Source organism: Gymnoscopelus microlampas (assembly GCF_963454915.1).
Source record: "Gymnoscopelus microlampas genome assembly, chromosome: 2".
NCBI classification, from domain to species: domain Eukaryota; kingdom Metazoa; phylum Chordata; class Actinopteri; order Myctophiformes; family Myctophidae; genus Gymnoscopelus; species Gymnoscopelus microlampas.
Window position 1 is genome coordinate 14,934,675 of NC_139939.1, and position 20,399 is coordinate 14,955,073.

The window sequence follows — 20,399 nt, forward strand, 5'->3', positions numbered from 1 at the left end:
CACACACACACACACACACACACACACACACACACACACACACACACACACACACACACACACACACACACACACACACACACACACACACACACTTTCTTGTTTGCGCCTGCATCTCAGTTGTGTGTCCAGTAGTACTTACCTGTGTACATGTGAAGTGACATGTGAAAGTCCATGTCAGATGCAGTCATGCTGTGGTCATCATCTCCTCCATGGGCGTTTTGGTTGAGTTGTGTCCAACTTTACTGTACAGTACAATAATTCCACAATCCCTCAGCTCAGAGCTCCCTGATGTACCGGGGATTTAAAACACAAACATGTAATCCTTCAAGCCAAAACAAATTTAGAATAAAAAAACGGAATCCAAACGTTTCCTTCATTTATTCCTGTTTATTTTGTAATAGTTCTCCTTTCTTCTTGTGCACAGCTATATGTTCTCTATAGTCTGCTCCATCGTTCGTTCTCTCTCTCTCTCTCTCTCTCTCTCTCTCTCTCTCTCTCTCTCTCTCTCTCTCTCTCTCTCTCTCTCTCTCTCTCTCTCTCTCTCTCTCTCTCTCCGTGTGCCAGATTCATACAATACGGATTTATTCATTTAAAACGGTAAATAATCCTCTGTCCATTGCATCACCCTCCCCCCTCTCTCCTCCCTCCCTCCTCCTAACATGTCTTCAGAGCCTCCTCTCTCCCTATAGTCTGTTCATCCTCTCTGCTTCTTTACTCCTTCAGCCTGGGGGGAGTTCTGCTCATATCTTATATTGATATCCTCACTGTCAGGTGTACACCGTCTAAGCCAAAACTGTTACTTTTCAGAAAATGGACAGAAAAAAGAACCATGCGTTCCAGTCGATCCGATGTAATTATCATTTCACATGTAAAGACCACACCATCAAACATATAAGAGTTGGGTTGTATTTATTGAATCTGAAAACAGCATGGATTGATTGAGCAATGGAGGAATGGGGGGATGTGTGACATTAACAAGGGGATGTGAAGTTAAAGGGATGGGTATTTGACTTTGGGGTCCGTAGAGCTGAGTGACACTGGTTTACGCCTGATGACCGCCATCAGGAACCTCAAGGAAAGGATGGGGAATGGTCAGTGGAGCACACAAAGAACAGTGGGGAGACTGGGGTGGTGGAGGGATGCAAGAAACAGGTCGAATGACAGATGGCAGCGGTCATGGCCCCTTGATTAGCTTGGTGGGAGGAGATAAGAGAGGAGTTATCAAGGGGATCACAAGCAGGTGAGCTTGGGAGGAGTTGGTATCAACCAGATTGGAGGCGATTACATGGGGGAGGAGATTGTTATCTGATGTTCTCTTCCCTCCTGAACTTGCGTTGTACCAACTGCATTTAGTCATAAGCTCTTGCTACTTCTCATTGGTTCAGTAAAACCCACAGACACATTTAACAACGTTCACCTTTACTTAACCCATTGAGACCTGAAGCCGATTCTACATGTCTCCTAAATCTCAACAGTATTCTGAAAAACGTATGTTTCTGTATCAGTGGTGCTCAATCTTTTTCACGTCAAGGACCCCCAAAATGATATGTATTTGGCCGCAGACCCCCATCAAAATATTTTGTTCCAGGGACCCCCCAGAAGCAAAGATTTGAGTTACAAATGTTCGCTTTAAAAATATATATATTCAGAAGATTTGCACACATTTTCACGATTTTTCAAAAATAGCAGATCTACAAGCTCGTAGCACGGCACTCGGTGCCGCGCTACGAGCTTGTATATCTGCTATTTTTGAGCACAAAGTGTAAAATAATGCTTTTTAGCTCAAATCTAAACATGACACAGTTCCAGGTCTTAATGGGTTTTAAAAAAAAGCCAAAATAGCAAATCTGCAAGCTCAGAACACATTGGGAGCTTGTAGATCAGCTATTTTTGGCTACTTTTGTGTGACACTGTAGCACAACGAAGCAGGACATTCAAATATGGAAATACCAACTGACAAACAGAAACGATGTTACAGTGATTCTCAATGTTTTGGATTTCACGGACCCCCAGTTTGAAATGCATTATAGGCCACGGACCCCTATTTGATAATTATTGTTTTATATCTCTGGGGCCCCAATCTAGACTGCAAGGGTCCATTTGGTTCCATTTGCACACTCTCAGAGCTACAGACCCGTAAGGGTCCAGTTCCCCGGACCTGATGTTTAGAACCCCAGTGACATAAGATAAGGCAGAGGCCGCTTGGGAATGGGAAGGTTCCCGGTTCAAATCCCAGGCTCCCACTGGCCCCTTGGTTACTGTCATAGTGTCCTTGAGCAAGGCACCGAACAGGTGAGCAGGTTGTTGGTGCCTTGCATGGTTTCCTCTGCCGTTGGTGAGTGAATGTAACACTATAGCACTTTTGATATACAGTATATGTATGTGGGGCATAAACCTCTTACCTCCGTATTGGAACCTTTAGTTTTTTTCAAAATACTTGATCATACTACAACTACAGCGTCACACAAAAGCATCAAAAGCAGGAGATCTGCAATTTTCGTGCCACGTTTTGAGCTTATCTGCTACATTTCCTGTTTTGGAATATGAATCCTGAAAAGTAACAGTTTCGGACATGAGGTTCCCACCCAGAGATTATATATAGCTATATATATTTTCCCCTGCTGAAAGTCGGTTAATTTTGTCAAGTGACATCATTTGCAACAAAGTAGCTCTCTCTCTCTCTCTCTCTCTCTCTCTCTCTCTCTCTCTCTCTCTCACACACATTGTGTGTAGTAGGGTGTGTAATATATATATACACTGATAATGTGTAATTTCAGGCTTAGTAATGAAAGCCCAGCACTTGTCAGCTCACTCTAATGTAATGGCTTTACAACGCAAATCCCTTATTTCACTTTGTCAGCTGGACCCTGCATGCAGCCACAACCATATTATGCATGTTTTAATTTGGCTTTTTTTATATAGTATTGGTATCTACAATATCTGTCACGTGATGCTGACAGATATTGCTGTGCTTTACATGCATGTGTAAGGCGTCTTTGGGTATACTAGAAAAGCGCCATATACATTTGAGATATTATTACTATTGTGTGTGTGTGTGTGTGTGTGTGTGTGTGTGTGTGTGTGTGTGTGTGTGTGTGTGTGTGTGTGTGCGTGCGTGCGTGCGTGCGTGCGTGCCTGCCTGCCTGCCTGCCTGCCTGCCTGCCTGCCTGCCTGCCTGCCTGCCTGCGTGCGTGCGTGCGTGCGTGCGTGCGTGCGTGTGTGTGTGACACTCATGACACTCATGTAGTGAATACACTGAGAGAGAGAGAGTGCTGAAAAGAATCCCTCTCTCTTTGTGTATCCGGGGGTATCTGGGGGGGGGGGGTACCAGTTTTTTTTTTTTCATAAAATATAAAAACAATTTTTTTATCATTTTGACATTTTTGAAAAAAAATACATAAATCTTGTCTTCTGGGGGTCCCTGGCACAAAACCTTTTCAGATAGGGGTCTGCAGTCAAACATAACAGTATATCAATTTGGGGGGTGGGAGGGGTAACATACACTGTTTTTGTATGCTTTTTGTTATTGACCTGTATGTGAAAATATAAAATAAAAAAAACTTGAACAAAACAAAAAAACTAGCAATCAGCAATTAACTAGTCACACTGAATACTTATTATAAGCAACTTTGGGCTTGTTTTTCAGTAAAGTCGCTTGCAGATATTGGTAGTTTGCAGGTTCGTAGTTTGGGCTTGTTTCTTAAGTGTAGTTGCTTATTTGTGCTTGCTTCGTAATGTTTTTTAACCCAGTGGTTCTCAAACATTTTCATGTCAAGGACCCCCAAATTAATATGTGTTTTGCTACCGACCCCCCCCCCCCCCCCATCTGAAAAGATTTTGGGCCACTCTGAGAACTGTGTGTGTGCGTGCGTGCGTGCATGCGTGCGCGCATGCACGTTTGTTTGTTTGTGTGTGCGTGCGTGTGTGCGCATGTGCGTGCATGCGTTCGTGCGCGTGTGTGTGTGTGTGGTGATAGAGCAGCAGAAGGGGATTAGACGACAATGGAGCCGTCACTGAGAGAGCTTACAGAGGGAAAAAAAAGAAAAAAAACCTACAGCATTAAAATATGACTAAACAACCCCTGTCTACCTCCAGTATCACGTGACCAGTGTTTCCCCACACAGAACAAACAGTGACACATTCATCTTTCTACTGTCTGCTATTATAGTCATTTGGCTTGTAGGCGATATGGAATGTAGTGACAATGTGAACCTGATACAGCCTTATTGGGTACCATGACCAGAAAGATACTTGCAGTCTAGCATCCCTATTCTTGGGGGAATATTTGCTGAAAATATAGCTGATCTACACGTTCCCAACCCGACGCAACGTGACGCGTTGTGAGCTAATAAATCAGCTATTTTGGCCAGAGAGATTTGGTGTCAAGGGGAAAAAGAGTACTGTAGAACCCTAACGCAACCCAGTCAAGTTTACTAAGAGTTGCGAACGTTCAGGGCATACTTGCCAGCACTGGCACGGTGGCGCAGTTGGTAGCGCTGTCGCCTCACAGCAAGAAGGTCCTGGGTTCGATTCCCGCTGGGGACGCTGTGGGCGCTGGGGGCGTGTCTTCTCCTCCGCGTCATCAGCGCCCATGCCCTAGGTGGGGTTGGCGAAAGGGCCTACTCTGTGTGGAGTTTGCATGTTCTCCCCGTGTCTCCCAGGGTAGTTAATACCCTCACAAAAACATGTAGTAATCCTGGTCACTATACTGCCTCCCCCTGGTCAGCCGGGGCGCCTGATGGAGGAGAAGGGAACTGGTTGGAATAACGTGTTCCTTCCACGCGCTATGTCCAACCAGGGAAACTCCCCCCTGTCGGGTGATAAGAAGCGGCCTGCTTGCTCCTCATGCATTGAAGGAGGCATGAGCTTCAGCTTGGGCTCTCCCTAGGCTGGCAGAGGGTAGGTAGTGCCCAGGATTACATAGGCAATTGGCACTGGGTGAAAAAATGTGGGTTACAAAATCGTGGGATAAAAATTATTTAAAAAAAAAAAAAAAAAAGCACTGGCCTATATATGGAGACGATCGACCTACGAAGTCGTCATAGAGACCCAAGACGTGCCATAGATACGGGGTCTGACATCAACGAACCCTTAGGCCCCGCCCTGCCGCCCTGCGATTGGCTGAATACAAAAACGAGAAAACAAGGACTCCGCCCCCAGAGGGGACGGTGGGGGCATTTACAGTCTAATACAGACCAAAACCCTAGTATTCCATCTGGTCTCATGGCGTGCCTCACTAGGCGTTAGACTGCCGACCCTGAGGCTCGAGTTCGAATGGCTAATAAAGTATAGTTTTGGACCATGACGGAGGCGCGCCGACTCAGCAGACCTTGAGGCCAAGGAGTCGCCCCCGAGCTCCTCCAGGCGCGAGTGCCCGCGGCGACCGGCCGATGGTCTGCTAGTCGACTATTCACCGTCCGAGTTATGTACCGATAGTTGGGCATAACTGACATGGGCAGCTCCATGTATGGAGATGTCTGACACTATCCGACATCACGTGGTGACATCAGGGGCACAGCCAGCAGTATAAAGGTCGCTGGATGCCCTGTTTAAGGCAGTGTCCTTAGCGACACTCGAAGATCATCTTAACTCTCTCCAGAGTACCAGGAGATTAGCTGGCTTTACAGACCAGCTAATCACGGATTGCGTATTCACGGACGACTAGCTGGACTTACAACCCAGCTAGGCCTTCACAGTGGCTCTTGAGTCCGGTTCTAAACAACCAGCCGATTATCTGTACTACACTAAGTATAGAGGGTTTAAGTGGCAAGAAGAACTTTATAAATGGATGTAGTGCTCAACAACCTGCTGTAGCTGTCACTTCACTGTCCTCTTCTGCCCGATGCTGCATAAAGGCCAATACATGCTCGTTCCGACGTCGGAAAAAACTTCGGGTTGAGACAGGCTTTCCAAACGGGTTCCTTTTTTGGGCAGCGGACAGCGGTGGCCGAAAGGTTGGAGGACGTACATGTTTCTGGAAGGTTGCCGGTTCGATTCCCAAGTCCGGCAGGAAGAATCTGAGTGGGGTAGTGAATGGCCACCACTAGTGATGTGCGGGTCGAGTTTTTTCATGACCCGCTCCGCCACGGAACCCAACCCACCTCAACCCGCCCCGCGAACCCATATATAAATCTATGGCTCAACCCGCCCCGCGACCTGCGGTAAAAAAAAAATCGGTAAAATCATGAAGGAAAATAATCTTCAGGTATACACCCCAAGTGTATTCAAACTGTTTTATTGTTATTATTCTTATTCTTATTAGGAATAGGCTAAAGACAAAACAAGAGCATGTGATTTAAAAAAAAAATTGCGTGTGAGAGCGGCTGACCCGCTCACCCGCAGCCCGCATAATTGCCTCTGAAATCCTGACTTGACCCACCCGCGCCGCGAGTTGACCCGCGTGTCCCGCGAGTTACGGATCGGCCCGCTCATCACTAGCCACCACTATATCCTCCCCCAACACCGCTGAAGTGCCCTTGAGCAAGGCACTGAACCCCTGATTGATTCCAGTGGTTGTACTGGTCAGCTCCCAGGGTTGTGTGTGTGTGTGTGTGTGTGCGTGCGTGCGTGCGTGCGTGCGTGCGTGCGTGCGTGCGTGCGTGCGTGCGTGTGTCTGTCTGTCTGTCTGTCTGTCTGTCTGTCTGTCTGTGTGTGTGTGTAGGGCGTTGCTGAAAAGGAGCACTTGTGCTCAGCTAACTACCCTGGGTACATAAATAGATAACGTTGGATCAGTCAGGACATCTGGGGGTGCAGGAGTTCTGAGAAAAGGTTCTGAGACCAGAAGTTCTGAATGATGGCATTTTGTAGTTACAGTATATCACCCCCTTTTACGAAAAAGTGCTGACATAAGTGCTGACATTTTTACCATTGAGCTAATAGAGCCTGACTGCTTGCTCAGGGGATAAATTGAATCTTGACCATCACGTCAAAATTGATGTCAGATCCTGTGTCTAGGTGAGACATGACCTTTGACACGATCTAAATGTCTCAATAGAAGAGCGGGGAGACAAAATGCAACCACCCTGATTGTAAAAGTTATATTGTATCAACAAACTCTGCCATACAGATTACATTTGAATCAATAAAAGAAAAAATATACATAGTGCCGCTTTAATTCTTCTCAGATGCTTTAAACATGTTATTTGATTGACTGGGTCATATCATCACAAAATATTTCAGTGTTTCTCAACCTGTGGGCCGGGGACCACTGGTGGGATGTGAGGGAATTGCACCTGGGCCCCCAAATCATTGACAAAACACTAGTGATCTATAGCACTATTATAGACCATTGATATTAAAAATATGTAAAAAATATATATGACGTGGTATTTATTCTTTACAACCTTGAAGTTTACTTAGTGCCATTGATCCAAGCCGGAACACAGTCGATTGATTGATCACTGTAATAAACATGCTCTGAAAATGCACTGGGTGCTGTGTTGAGTGGTCAGATGGGTGGGCCGCGAACGCTTTTGAGAAATCCAGAAAAGGTAGAGAACCACCGCCGATATACATGATCAAATGTACAGTGTGGTACAATATGATGTCATTGGACACAGAATCCCATGGGGGTCCTGTGCTCCTCGCCCCCCTTACATCACTTCCTGTTCACCCCTCCCCCCCTCCGTTTGTTTGTCCACCTCGCTCTCTATTTATTTATCCCCCCCCCCCTGCATGTCTGTCAATCCCTGGGCAGTTAATCTGCAGCTGTAATCTGGAGTCATCTGTCATTGTTTCACTGGATGGGACATTTGCAACGAGGCCAGATTATCATCTCATGGCGTGACCTGACAGAGAGAGGACAGCACACAATATATCTACTCATACACATACCTGTACATGCTTCCTGTACCTGTACTGCTTCGCATCACACAACGCATGTCAACAGGGTGAACACGCAATCTCTCTGTCTGTCTCTCTGTCTCAGTGTCTCTCTCTGTCTCTCTCTCACACACACGCAGGACCAGAGTTAGAGGGAGGTTAGTCTCAGAAGTTCTACAATTGGGCTAAAACTGAGTGGAAATAATTGAGAGATAAAAGATAAAAAAAACAGCAAAGACTTTAGGGCTGTCCTTCATATTGCGACGGTATCATGATTGGTTGTCATTGTCAAACTAGAAACCTCTTATCTCCATATTTTAACTTTTTGTGTTTTTTCGTAAATGAATGCCCTACTTCATCATGCAATACAAGCTCAAAAATGTGTCACGGCGCGTATTGAGGTTGTAGAGCTTGTACATCTGCTTGCAGATCTGATATGTAACATACATACATTGTCACACCGTTATCAAAAGGATGAAACGCGGTCCTTACATTGAATTTAGATGTCCCCAGTATCCAGAGAACTGTGATCACCTGCTGGCTAGCTACACAAAACTACATGTAGGCAGGCTGAGAATTTGACATTTTACAACAGCACCACTCAAGAAACCTCAAGAAGCATGTATACTTCATTGCTGTCGGGCAGAAACCTCTTCTCTCCATATTCTAACTTTTTGACTTCTTGATCGCACTATAACGTCAGAAAAAAACATCAATAGTAGCAGATCCACAAGCTCGAAACACGGCACAAAGCACCGAGTTTTGAGATTGTAGATCTGCTACTTTTGATGTTTTTGAATTTGAATCCTGACAAGTAACAGTTTTGGACATATGAGGTTTCCACCCGACAGAGACGATACTTATAGTTGTATGCATACTGTATGTTATGTATTTATATTCCCATCCTATCATTTATCCTCCGTCCTCCATAGCACAATGCTATAAATATGCACCAATTCATTCACCACACACATTCATTCCCCCACTAAACAAGATGACAGCTACACCACATTCTATTCAACACCCAGGCATTCAACCTGTATAGATGAAAAAGAAATATATACATTTTCACATCTAGTGTCGCACTGCAATGCGCGTGAGCTTGTAAATGTGCCATTTACACTATTCATCATATGGCGAAGTGGTTAAAACCATCGACAATGACCCTGTCCTCTTGCAGGAAACGATAAAGAATCTGTATTTGGAACTGAGAGGAAGAGAATGGAGGGATTACAGTCAACAGAGTGTGGGCTCACACAAAGCATGGAGGTGATGGCGTGTGTGACGCGGCTGTCTGACCAATCTGGGAACCCATTCGGTAAAGAAAAGGGGACTTTTTTTTCCCTTTGTTTTTGCCTCTGGGGCACCACCTCCTTTTTCGTGTTGAAATAGGGACTCGCTTTGGCTCCTCCCCTTTCTTAGTCCACTTCCTCCCGGGTGCCTCTGTGTTTATTCGTACTATAACAACAACACTACATGTTTAGGGCAGTGGTGCTGAGAGATTAACGTACGTGAGACTGAGAGAGGGATTGTGTCAGTGTTGTCATGTCTACGAAAACAAGCCCAAAAGGGGGTCCCTGGCACAAAATATTTTCAGATGGGGGGCCACGGACGAATACATATTATTTTGGTGGTCCTTGGCATGAAACTGTTTGAGAACCACTGGTTTAGACAACGTTAGGAAGCAAGCCTAAATAAGCAACTACACCAGAAACAAGCCCAAAAATATCGCAACCAATATTTACAAGCGATTTTATAGAAAAACAAGCCCAAAGTCGCTTATAATAAGCGGACTTGGCAACACTGGAGTGTGTGCGTTTACTCCGAAAGTATAACCCCTTTAGAGTACAATTAACACTCTGGTTTTGACTGCGTCGAAAGAGAGGGGGAGAGAAAACAGCGAAAGAAAATAATTCATGGAGACGGTGAAGAAACGAGAGAGTTGGGGAACAAAAGACAGAAAGTGAGAAAAGAGATGAAAGGAAGAGGGGGAGAGATAGAGAGAGATAGAGAGATAGAGAGAGAGAGAGAGAGACGCGCCAGAAATAACACAAACAGGAAGTTGGTGTCAACGGCACAGGAAGCCGCACGGCTGCGAAAATCTCATACATTGTAACCACCTCCGACTCTCTCTCTCTCACTCCCAGTCTATCTCTCTCTCTCTCTCTCTCACTCCCAGTCTCTCTTTCTCTCTCTCTCTCTCTCTCTCTCTCTCTCTCACTCCCAGTCTCTCTTCTCTCTCTCTCTCTCTCTCTCTCTCTCTCTCTCTCTCTCTCTCTCTCTCTCTCTCTCTCTCTCTCTCTGTCTTCCGAAATTTTCCCAACTTTCCCCTCACCTGCTCACACACGGCAAATGTCTTTCTTCAGTCTCTTTATTTGCCAAAATATCGAAGAATGTACAATATTAAACAAAATGGTCACATTAATAACACAGACATAATAGCATCCTGTTACAGTTTCTTTACAAAAGTTAAGTACCCCAAAAAATGCCACGCAAAAACAGTCAAGTATAGTGTAAATGAGTCATGGGCAATGTCCGGAGAATGTTGCATCAGTACGGTAGTGGGTGTGTGGAATTTGTATGGGGATTTATGCCGCTCTTGGTATGAATTTTGTTATTTTCTGTGAAACACAGATTGACATTTCGTGTGACTCGAATTGACTTGCAGGTTCTTGTACACTTCGGAGTCAAAGCAGAGGTTCTCAAAGTGGGGTCTGGGGACACGCAAGGGTCCTTGAGGGGGTTCTAGGGGTCGCCAGCGAAATGAGTTGAAAACATAGCATCAATATCAGTTTAACCGCTTTAAACCTATATATATATTTGCTATTTTCAAAGAATTCTTGAGAAAATTTGAAAATGTTGGAATATTGTTGAATTTTTTTTTTTTTTTAACAAAATAATGTTATATACAGTATGGCGCCAAATATTTTCTGATGGGGCTCTGTGGACAAAACACATCTTACTTTTGGGGTCCTTGAAATGAAAATGTTTGAGAACCACCGATCTAAAGCAACACGTTTTCAACACGAGTCCAGCTGTGCCTTGGGATTTTGTGAAAAACAACACATTATTAATATTATAACATATACAGTATGCAGCTACAGTATACAAAAAAATATGAATTATTTTATAATTTACCATATCAGTACTTTGCTTGCATATTATATACTCTGTATATCTGAGTGTGCGCATGCTGCTTTTTTCATTCAAATTACAGTGTATACTCAAAACTAATATTTGAACCATGTTTAACCTGGCAAAAATAATGAAAATAGCAGAACTACACGTGTAGAACGTGTCACGGATGCAGCACATTGTGAGCTTGGAGAGCTTCTATTTTCACTATTAATAAAAGTGTGCTTTGAGATCATGACTTGGGCTGCATTGGACGCAAAACGTTTGAAGACCACAGGTCTGATGATATCTGAGCAGCGATGTTTTGAGTTACAGATTTTTCACTATAACACGTGTGCAAGTTCAAGATGCCACTGCTTGGTCAATGACTATCGTTTCACCATTACTGTTAATGAGTTAAAATAGTAAACAAATACAGAAAATAAAAAAAGAAGGCTTCAGGTTGGTTTTCAGTATTGGCCAGAACTGCACATTATACATAATACTATGCAACATGGGATCTGTGAATTTCTTTGTGATAATGAGGCTGACGATGATGATAATGATGATGATGATGATAACGTGTCAGAAGTCGAAGTCGCTGTTCCTATTGGACGAGGGCTCTCTGCTGTTATTGACGGTCAGCCTCTCCAAAGCTGATTGGACGAAAGACAGGAGGAGGCGTGTCATGGTGCAGCACACAAACACTGACCTCCTGGTGTGTAATGAGTGTTTGTATGTGCGTGTGTGTCTGTGTGTTTCATGCGTGGGTGTGTGTTTGTGTGTTCGTTTATGCGTGTGTGTGTGTGTGTGTGTGTGTGTGTGTGTGTGTGTGTGTGTGTGTTTGCGTGTGTCTGTCTGTTTCATGCTTGGGTGTGTGTTTGTGTGCTCGTACATGCGTGTGTTTGTTTGTTTGTTTGCGTGTGTGTCTGTTTCATGCGTGGGTGTGTGTTTGTTTGTTTGTTTGTTTGTTTGCGTGCGTCTGTCTGTTTCATGCGTGGGTGTGTGTTTGTGTGTGTGTGTGTGTGTGTGTGTGTGTGTGTGTGTGTGTGTGTGTGTGTGTGTGTGTGTGTGTGTGTGTGTGTGTGTGTGTGTGTGTGCTTACCAGGGTAGGACCGTCTGTTGTCAGTGTCATTGTTTTGAACTGCAGTTTTCCCTCTGTGGTAAGATACTGAGGGAGAGAAACACACACACACACACACACACACACACACACACACACACACACACACACACACACACACACACACACACACACACACACACACACACACACACACACACACACACACACACACACACACACACACACACACACACAGAGCAGGTTCAGGGGATATCTACCATTTGAAGGTCAAGGAAGTTAACCTTTGATATTACTCTGAGAGGGTCCATTTGGTTCCATCTGTACACTATCAGGGCCTTACAGTACAGTATGTTACACTTGGCACAAAGCAGCACAAAACTCACACATGTCATTGGTAGTTTACAACAACAGACACTCATCTGTTTCCTCGGCATAAAAATGAAATAGTAAATATCGTTGCTGTCGGGCAGAAACCTCTTATCTCCATATTCTAAATGTTTGTGTTTTTTCTTAAATTAACGCCCTACTTGATCATACTACAGTGTCACACAAAAGCATCAAAAGTAGCAGAACTACAAGCCCGTTTTGAGCTTGTAGATCTGCTACTTTTGCCATTTTTGAATTTGAATCCTGAAAAGTAACACTTTTGAACGTATGAGGTTTCCACCCGACAGAGACGATATCTTCGCTGAATATAGCGATATTGTGTCTGTGTGTGTGTGTGTGTGTGTGTGTGTGTGTGTGTGTGTGTGTCTGTGTTGGACTCACCACTCTGGCTCTGTGTGGGTCCAATCCATCGACTGTTTCTGCGGTCAGACACTGTAGCAGAAAAACAACACAGACATCAGCCTGACACGTCAACGATCACAATCTACACTTTATTGTCACATCACAGGTTTGCAGGTGTAAAGAAGTGGGTAGAATAACGGTTTTTTTTTCACGTGTGCTCCATCTGTAGTTTTCGTGAAAAGGGGGAGAGGATAGAGGTAGAGGAAGAGCAAGGAGAAAGGCACAGTATAGAAACGGCTCACATAAACAAAATACATATGCTCATAATATATGTATAGCATACGGTATGCAAGCTCAACTGCATGCGTTCAAATATATATACCGGTATTATAATTATATATGATATATAAAAATAAATATTATTTTATTATTATTTTTAAAATATATTTTTAAATACAGTAGCCATCGTTATGCCAATTCATTTTCCTCCCCACACACGCACGCGCGTGCGTGCACACACACACACACACACACACACACACACACACACACACACACACACACACACACACACACACACACTGTGTGTTGTCACTGCCGTTGTATCGCACAGGCTCGCCTGCCAGTGAGGAGCCCCTACCAGGAGGACATAGCCCCCGCAGTCCCAATCCTCCCGCCCAACACTCCCCGCTGACGGGTGCCGCCCCAACAGCCCGTAAGAGTATACGTCCAGACAGTGACAGATGTCATGATGCTTTCGTGTCACGCTGTCGTATGATCGAGTAGGGCGTTAAAGGGATAGTTCACCACCCAAAATGACTTGAATTCATGGATATTTTTTAGTTTTGGTCGCATTCCTAAGCCACTAATTTGATGACCGCCAGCGGTTCCGGTGGAAGACACAAAGAGTCTTTTTTGTGTCTCCTACCGGAACCGCTGCCTACCGGTCCGTTGGTCATCAAAGTATTGGCTTAGGAATGCGACAAAAACTAAAAAATATGCATGCAAGTCTCCATGGGGTGACTAATCGATAGAAAAAAAACATTTTTTTTGGGTGAACTATCCCTTTAATTTACGAGAAAAAAAAACGACACAAAAAGTTAAAACATAACTTGACTTCTGCAGGAAGCCGTTTGCGTGCCTCACTCCCGAGACGTGGGCTTCTGACCATCAGCACAGTTCTAAAGAGGAGGACAATCCTCTGTGACCTTCAGAAGGATGCCACAACATCATTCTAAAGCATTGGTTCTCAAAGTGTGGTCCGGGGGACCCCCAGAGGTCCTTGGGGGGTATACCAGGGGGTCCACAGCAAAATTAGTTAGTAAAGCGTCACAATCATTTTAACCCCTTTATCCATATTTTATACTTTGGCTATTCGAAAATAGCAGATCTACAAGCTCGCAGCACGGGACCGAGCACGCTACGAGCTTGTAGATCTGCTTGAAAATGTGTGCAAATCTACATAGGGCAAAAACTGAGCACGCACACACACACGTTCAGTATGCAATTACTCCTGACACTAATAATGTTTTTTCCCATGCAGTCATTCAGCTAGAGAGAAGTCTTTACCTGGATTAAAGACAATATCAGCAGAGATTCCTTCCTTCGTTAGAATCTTTAATCTGCCAAGTAATCTTAATCTGAATATGAGACACTGATTGGACCTCTACAGTAGAGTTCATGTATTATGGCTGCATGCATTATGTTTTTCTTAAACAGCCTGATAACTGAACAAATTCCCCCAAGAAAGTCATAAATGCAGAAAACCTTGCAAGTCTTGCAAGTAATTCCACACACCATTTGAAGATAATTTTGCAGATATTATACTGTATTATTTTATATCATAACTACTCCACTCTACATGTCGCCACATTTTTGTGTCAAAAATGCTGAGAGTTGCGTTCTGCTGCTGCACTTGTGTGCCCATGCATATGTGTGTGATCTGTGCACCTTTGCAATGCATGCAGTAATGTGCCTGCAAACCTGCAAGTGTTCGTGCATGTGTGTGTGTGTGTGTGTGTGTGTGTGTGTGTGTGTGTGTGTGTGTGTGTGTGTGCGTGCGTGCGTGCGTGCGTGCGTGCGTGTGCGTGTGCGTGTGTGTGTGTGTGCGTGTGTGTGTGCGTGTGAGAAGTAGACATTGTGAGTTTTCCTGGTCCTCAGGCTTACAATTAGGAAAAGATTCAGGTTGTGTTTAATGTTAGGATAGACATAGAGGTAAGGTTTAGGGGTTGAGGTTTTGAGTTAAATCTGATTTATACTTAGTTACATGCTGGTGTCATGCACCGATAGATAGCCTAAAGTTTTGATGTGCTCACAATTCTAGTAATGCAAACGCACGCGCGAGCGTGTGTGTGTGTGTGTGTGTGTGTGTACTCCATTGGTTCTCGGGGGTCCGGGGACCCCCAGGGGTTCTTTGGGGGGATCGTTAGGTAGTTAATATAGCATTACAATCATTTTAACAACTTTATCCATTTATATGTTGGCTATTCAAATATAGCAGATATACATGTACGTCTGCTATTTTTGATCTTTTTAATCTTCTCTTCTGGGGGTCCCTGGCACAAAAAATTTGCAGATGGAGGACGGCGGCCAAATACACATCAATTTGGGGGTCCTTGACAAGTTAGAGAACCACTGTTGTACTCACTTCTCTTCTGGAAGGTCTTTAGCGTGGGTTTTCCGAATCGGACCACCAGTATCACAGCCACCAGAGTTAACAACAGACCCGTCATCGCCTTGTAGCCCCCCACCGCTTCACACTCCACCTTAGATTCCACTGGAGACACTGGAAACACACAGAAACACACACACGCACGCACACACACGCGCGTAAGTATCATATCGTCTCTATCCAAAACTGTTACCCCTAATTACTCCCGATGAGCAGGTTGGTGCCTTGCATGGTTTCCTCCGCCATTGGTGTATGAATGTGTGTGTGAATGGGTGAATGTAATGCACATTCTATGTGAAGCACTTTGGATAAAAGCTCTATATAAATGCACCATTTACCATTTATCATTTTACTTTTCAGGATTCGTAAATTAACGCCCTACTTGATCATACTACAGTGTCACACAAAAGTAGCAAAGGTAGCAGATCTACAAGCTCAAAACGCGGCGCAAGGCGAGCTTGTAGATCTGCTACTTTTGATGCTTTTGTGTGACACTGTAGTATGATCAAGTAGGGCGTTCATTTACGAAAGAAACACGAAAGGTCAGACTATGGATATAAGACAGCAATGATATCCTACCCGGGATGCAAACCACATCACATGGTAGATCATGGTAGATCACATGGTAGATCACTTATATTAACATGCTCTACCATTCAGATTGGTTAAAATAATGTTTTATTCATTCAACTAAGTTACGGTTTTCAGCTTTATCTCAGGATTTTACAGTGTATTTGCAGTAAACCAGTGGCGTTCAAAGTGGGGTCCGGGGACCCCCAGGGGTCCTTGAGGGAGTTCCAGGAGGGCTCCGGCTGTATTAGATTATGTAGCATTAAATTCTGTTTAACCACCACATCGGATATTATAAAATAAATCTAGAATATTTTGGAAACGTTTTAACAACACAAATCTTGTATGGGGGTCCCCGGGCACAAACTCTTCTCAGATGGGGGTTTGCGGTCTTTGACATGAAATATTCTTGAGAACCACTGCAATAAACCAACCTTTGCAGCAGCGGACCACCAAATTCTTGATTCCCTCGGACGTATCCTCAACGTCCAAGGAGGCTGGGTCGTCCCTGCAGCCCTTCCTGCCCTCACACACCCCTGACAAGAGCGTCTCAGCTGCTTGCTTCTGATCTGCCATGGTCATGTTGTGGTCGTAATCATCATCAATGGAGCCATTTGACGACAGGTGAGAGAGGCGGACCTTCCCCTCGCAGGAGTTGCCCTTGTCCCAGTGGACTGTGAAGACCACGAGGCCAGGCTGTGGGGGCTCGGTGGTAGGGCCTGTCGTAGGACAGAGACAGGGGCTAGTGGTCCTGGGGGACTCCGTTGTGTTGAGAGAAGCCACAGCAGTAGTGGGGTGCGATTCCGATTCTGAAGCACAGAGAGAGAGAGAGAGAGAGAGAGAGAGAGAGAGAGAGAGAGAGAGAGAGAGAGAGAGAGAGAGAGAGAGAGAGAGAGACAGAGAGACAGAGAGAGAGAGAATATTTACATTGACTGATAAGCTGATCATATTCACAGCAATGTTTTGAATGTGTGCGACAATATTTATGTTGGATGCTGAAAATCAATGGCTCAGACTGTCAAACACAGACAAGGGTCACGTCTCAAATACAGCCGCCTGTTGATGTTCGGTATTAGTTATAGATAACAGATAGTATAGGAACATGACCATGGCCTGCTCTTTAAGTGTTATATGTGAGGATATTCGTAATCATACCGCTAACAATAACAATCCACATTGTGAGTGATTATTGTTGCATGCATAACAATATTTACTGCACGACAATGCACAAATGTCTCATTAATAAAATATTATTGCACTGTTAATATGACCACAGCATTTTCCCAGTAGAAATAGTTTTCACAATACAGGTAGTGGGGGGTAATTTTATAGTCAAGTACAGTGAGTGAAAATGTAAGTCATTTTTTAATATTTTTAGTATTCCTATAATTACTAAGACGTGCTCTTGTAACATCATTGTAAGTTATCACTGAAAACCATTCACTCCCACACATAGGGGAATATACCGTTTGTATCCCGTTGTGAGCTTGTTGATCTGCTGCTTTCTGAAAACTGCATTATTTGTCCCTCAAATGTGTCACATGACCAAAATAATGATTTTCAACATAAAAATGGTTTGAAAATCTGTGAAGCCTAAGTTTTTTGGTCATAAGTCAAGCAAATTTTTGGCAAGCGTCACGGACGTGCAATCCTTAAATTACAATTTGGCTACAATTTACCTTTGAGGTTTGAGGTTCTTTTCGTTGTTTTTAAACAATCTCAAGTGGAGGCCGATAAGGACCCACAATGAAAAGCTGACCTGCCTTATATTCTTTGAATCTATATTTCACTGCAGATGAATCAACATTTTACTAGCTCAATGATTGCGTCCATCTGTGACGCAGTGTCTCAGCCCACACCATCTGAATAAAGACCAAATACACATGAATCCTAGCGTCCCTTTTCTGGGGCGAATATTCAGCAATCTACAGATCAGAAAATATTAGCCGACCTAGAACCCTGGCACCTCGGTCTAAGTAAGAAAGTAAGCCAGCACTCCGAAGTCCTTCCGGTACTTTTAATTCATAGATACACGGACACTGCATACACGGACACGTTTCGGCGTCATGCCGTCCTCAGTGTGTATGGCAATGTAAATATTTGTGACAATTATATAGGGGGTACTTGGATGAAACACAGAAGTCAGTCTCTCATAAAATGGCTCGTATAGGCCTCGTCAAAAATACATTACACATACAGTACGTCCCCATACCCATTTTGGACAGAGGACTCTGACACACTACATACACAAATACCAAAATACCAGTCGAAAGTAAATAAAAAAAGGGTTAATGTAGGTACACTCCCTGGCCTTGATCCTGGTCTAAGTAAAGGTTTTTTTAAGAGACTGCCCTCTCCCCCTTAAAGCACAAAGAACTTTGCTGATGACTGTGATTTTATTGGAAGACGATGAGGCCTATAAGGCCCAATTTATGCTTCAGAAAAACTTCAGAAAAACACAGTATTCGTGTCGAGTTCTATGTCAGACAGACACACTTTGTCACCAAGCATGAACCAAGCTTTAAGCTAGGTCGGAAAAATATTTAACGTATGTATGCAAAGATGAATGCCTTGAGCTTTGCAAAGTCGGTTTCACGAAAGTCTTAATGCAACACAGTGGTTTCTATAGCAGGAAATAACATGATGACGCTTCTGCACTAGCTTTCATGATATAGCTGACAATACCTTCACATTGAACTATATGAGGCTTTATTACATCCACAGTGACAAACAAGTAGGCTACTATGCACAAATGGGCCATGTGTGCAGCACAGGCCAAGCACTTTTACTTACGTTAAAAACAAACTTATTTTAATGACTAAAATGTAATTTTAACAAATCTGTATGGTAGAACAGTGGATTCTCAACCTTTTCTGGATCAAGGCCCACTTGAAAATCACCAAAGTGTATGTGGCCCAACCATCTGACCACTTAACACGGCAGCCGATTGGCTGGAAAAGGCATTTTTAGAGCATGTATATTTGTGTCCCGGCTTGTATCAATGGAACTAACATTAAGTTCCTATATCATCAGTATCACGATGAAAACTAGAAAAGAATACCATGATATATGTTACTTTTTACATAATTTCTTTTAATATTCATGTTATATCATTATTAAAATCTTGGTGTTTTGCCAATTAGTTAGGGGTAGAGTTAATCCAATATAACTAGCACATCTGCAGTAGTTGGACGGTGTCTCCCTACTCTTCCATTGAGACATTTACACACTGGTGTCAGGTAGGACACCTTTTAGGGTTAGTTAGTAGTACTGCCTGAAGCTCAATGCCTTAAGTCAAATATCTCCCCTGCCAACAGGGGATTCCCTCTCAGATGTTTGGTCTCAAACTGTCAGATGCCGGTTCAAATCCGGGTTGGGACGGAAAAGTCATGGATGGCAGCTTTAAGTATGTTTGTCGCATGAAAAACAGATCATCGGCATCGCTATTTTTGTCAAAGCGAGACCGTGTGAAAGGATAAATTATTCAGAGAGTCCTGGGGCCTTAGTAGGCATGCAGGCATTTTTTCTTTGTAGAGATTTGGTGTAGAGGGGAAAAGGGAAGGGACCAATTAGACCTCTCTGGGGGACTCTGGTCAGCGAAGTATAGCCTATACGGGACAAGTCCTATTTTATACTTTCAAAAGTTTTTGAAAATAGCAAAAATTGTTGATCACAGAAGATCTGCTATTTTCGCGATCTTTTAACATCTGAGATTTTTTAAATTATATTATTTTATTATATTTTAAAATGTTGCCTAAAATGATATGCCCATAGGGACGCCAGCTTTAAAGTGGTTACAAAAGGATCTTGACTCACCAACTGTCAGCAATAAGAGAGTCCAAATGGAGACAGCAAGCTTTACTTCCATCCTAAATGACAGCAAACAGAATGACAGAGAGACAGACAGAGAGACAGACAGACAGAGAGAGACAAAAAGACGTGCAACACACAGCACGACGCCAACGACAGGAAAACTGACGAGAAAGGAAATGTGCAGGGGTGTAAAACTTTTGCTTTTGTCTCCTCTTTGCCCCATCTCCTCCCTCCCTCTCTTTCTCTCTCTCTCTCTCTCTCTCTCTCTCTCTCTCTCGCTCTCGCTCTTTCTTCCTCAATAGTGAATCACTCCAGCCCCGACCTACTGTCGCTGCTTTTGCAAAAGTGCAGATTTCCTCACTTCAAAGCGAGGTAGAGAGAGGAAGAAAAAAGGAGAAAAAATGTGAGAAATGACAAAAAGGAGAGGAAAGAGAGAGAAGTGGGAGTATGTGTTGAAGAGAAATAAAACATTCAAAGCGACCCTAAATTGAGAAAAAAAAATACTATCTTTTGGAATGCTTTTGTGCGTCATGATGGGATGGTGTTGAACAAGTCAGAATGATAGACAGTGATGTCAATGATGAAATATTA

At 43.7% G+C, this 20,399-nt stretch overlaps 2 protein-coding genes across 2 annotated transcripts in view; both read right to left on the reverse strand.

Moving 5' to 3' along the window:
• The window catches only part of tmem132a (transmembrane protein 132A), a gene marked incomplete at both ends in the record, with an annotated part of 15,039 nt that extends 14,848 nt beyond the window's left edge, over positions 1-191 (reverse strand). The window contains one exon of the mRNA XM_084069906.1: positions 143-191. Coding sequence (XP_083926032.1) covers positions 143-191 — 49 coding nt within the window. The remainder of the gene's footprint in view (positions 1-142) is intronic.
• A 9,999-nt stretch (positions 192-10,190) lies between these two features.
• Positions 10,191-20,006, reverse strand: cd5 (CD5 molecule). The gene is made up of 6 exons (XM_084077977.1): positions 19,812-20,006; positions 16,430-16,804; positions 15,402-15,539; positions 12,794-12,844; positions 12,044-12,109; positions 10,191-11,594 (listed from the first exon to the last, which is right to left on the reverse strand). The coding sequence occupies exons 1-6, from the start codon at positions 19,861-19,863 to the stop codon at positions 11,524-11,526; spliced, it is 753 nt and encodes a 250-aa protein (XP_083934103.1). The 5' UTR covers positions 19,864-20,006; the 3' UTR covers positions 10,191-11,523.
• Positions 20,007-20,399: the final 393 nt, after the last annotated feature.

Coding starts and splice junctions, on each gene's coding strand:
- cd5 (XM_084077977.1), bottom strand. CDS start 19,863: ATGGAAGTAAAGCTTGCTGTCTCCATTTGGACTCTCTTATTGCTGACA. Junction 12,845..15,401: donor AAAGACCTTCCAGAAGAGAA/GTGAGTACAACA, acceptor TTTCTGCTACAG/TGTCTGACCGCAGAAACAGT. Junction 11,595..12,043: donor CAACAGACGGTCCTACCCTG/GTAAGCACACAC, acceptor TCGTCCAATCAG/CTTTGGAGAGGCTGACCGTC.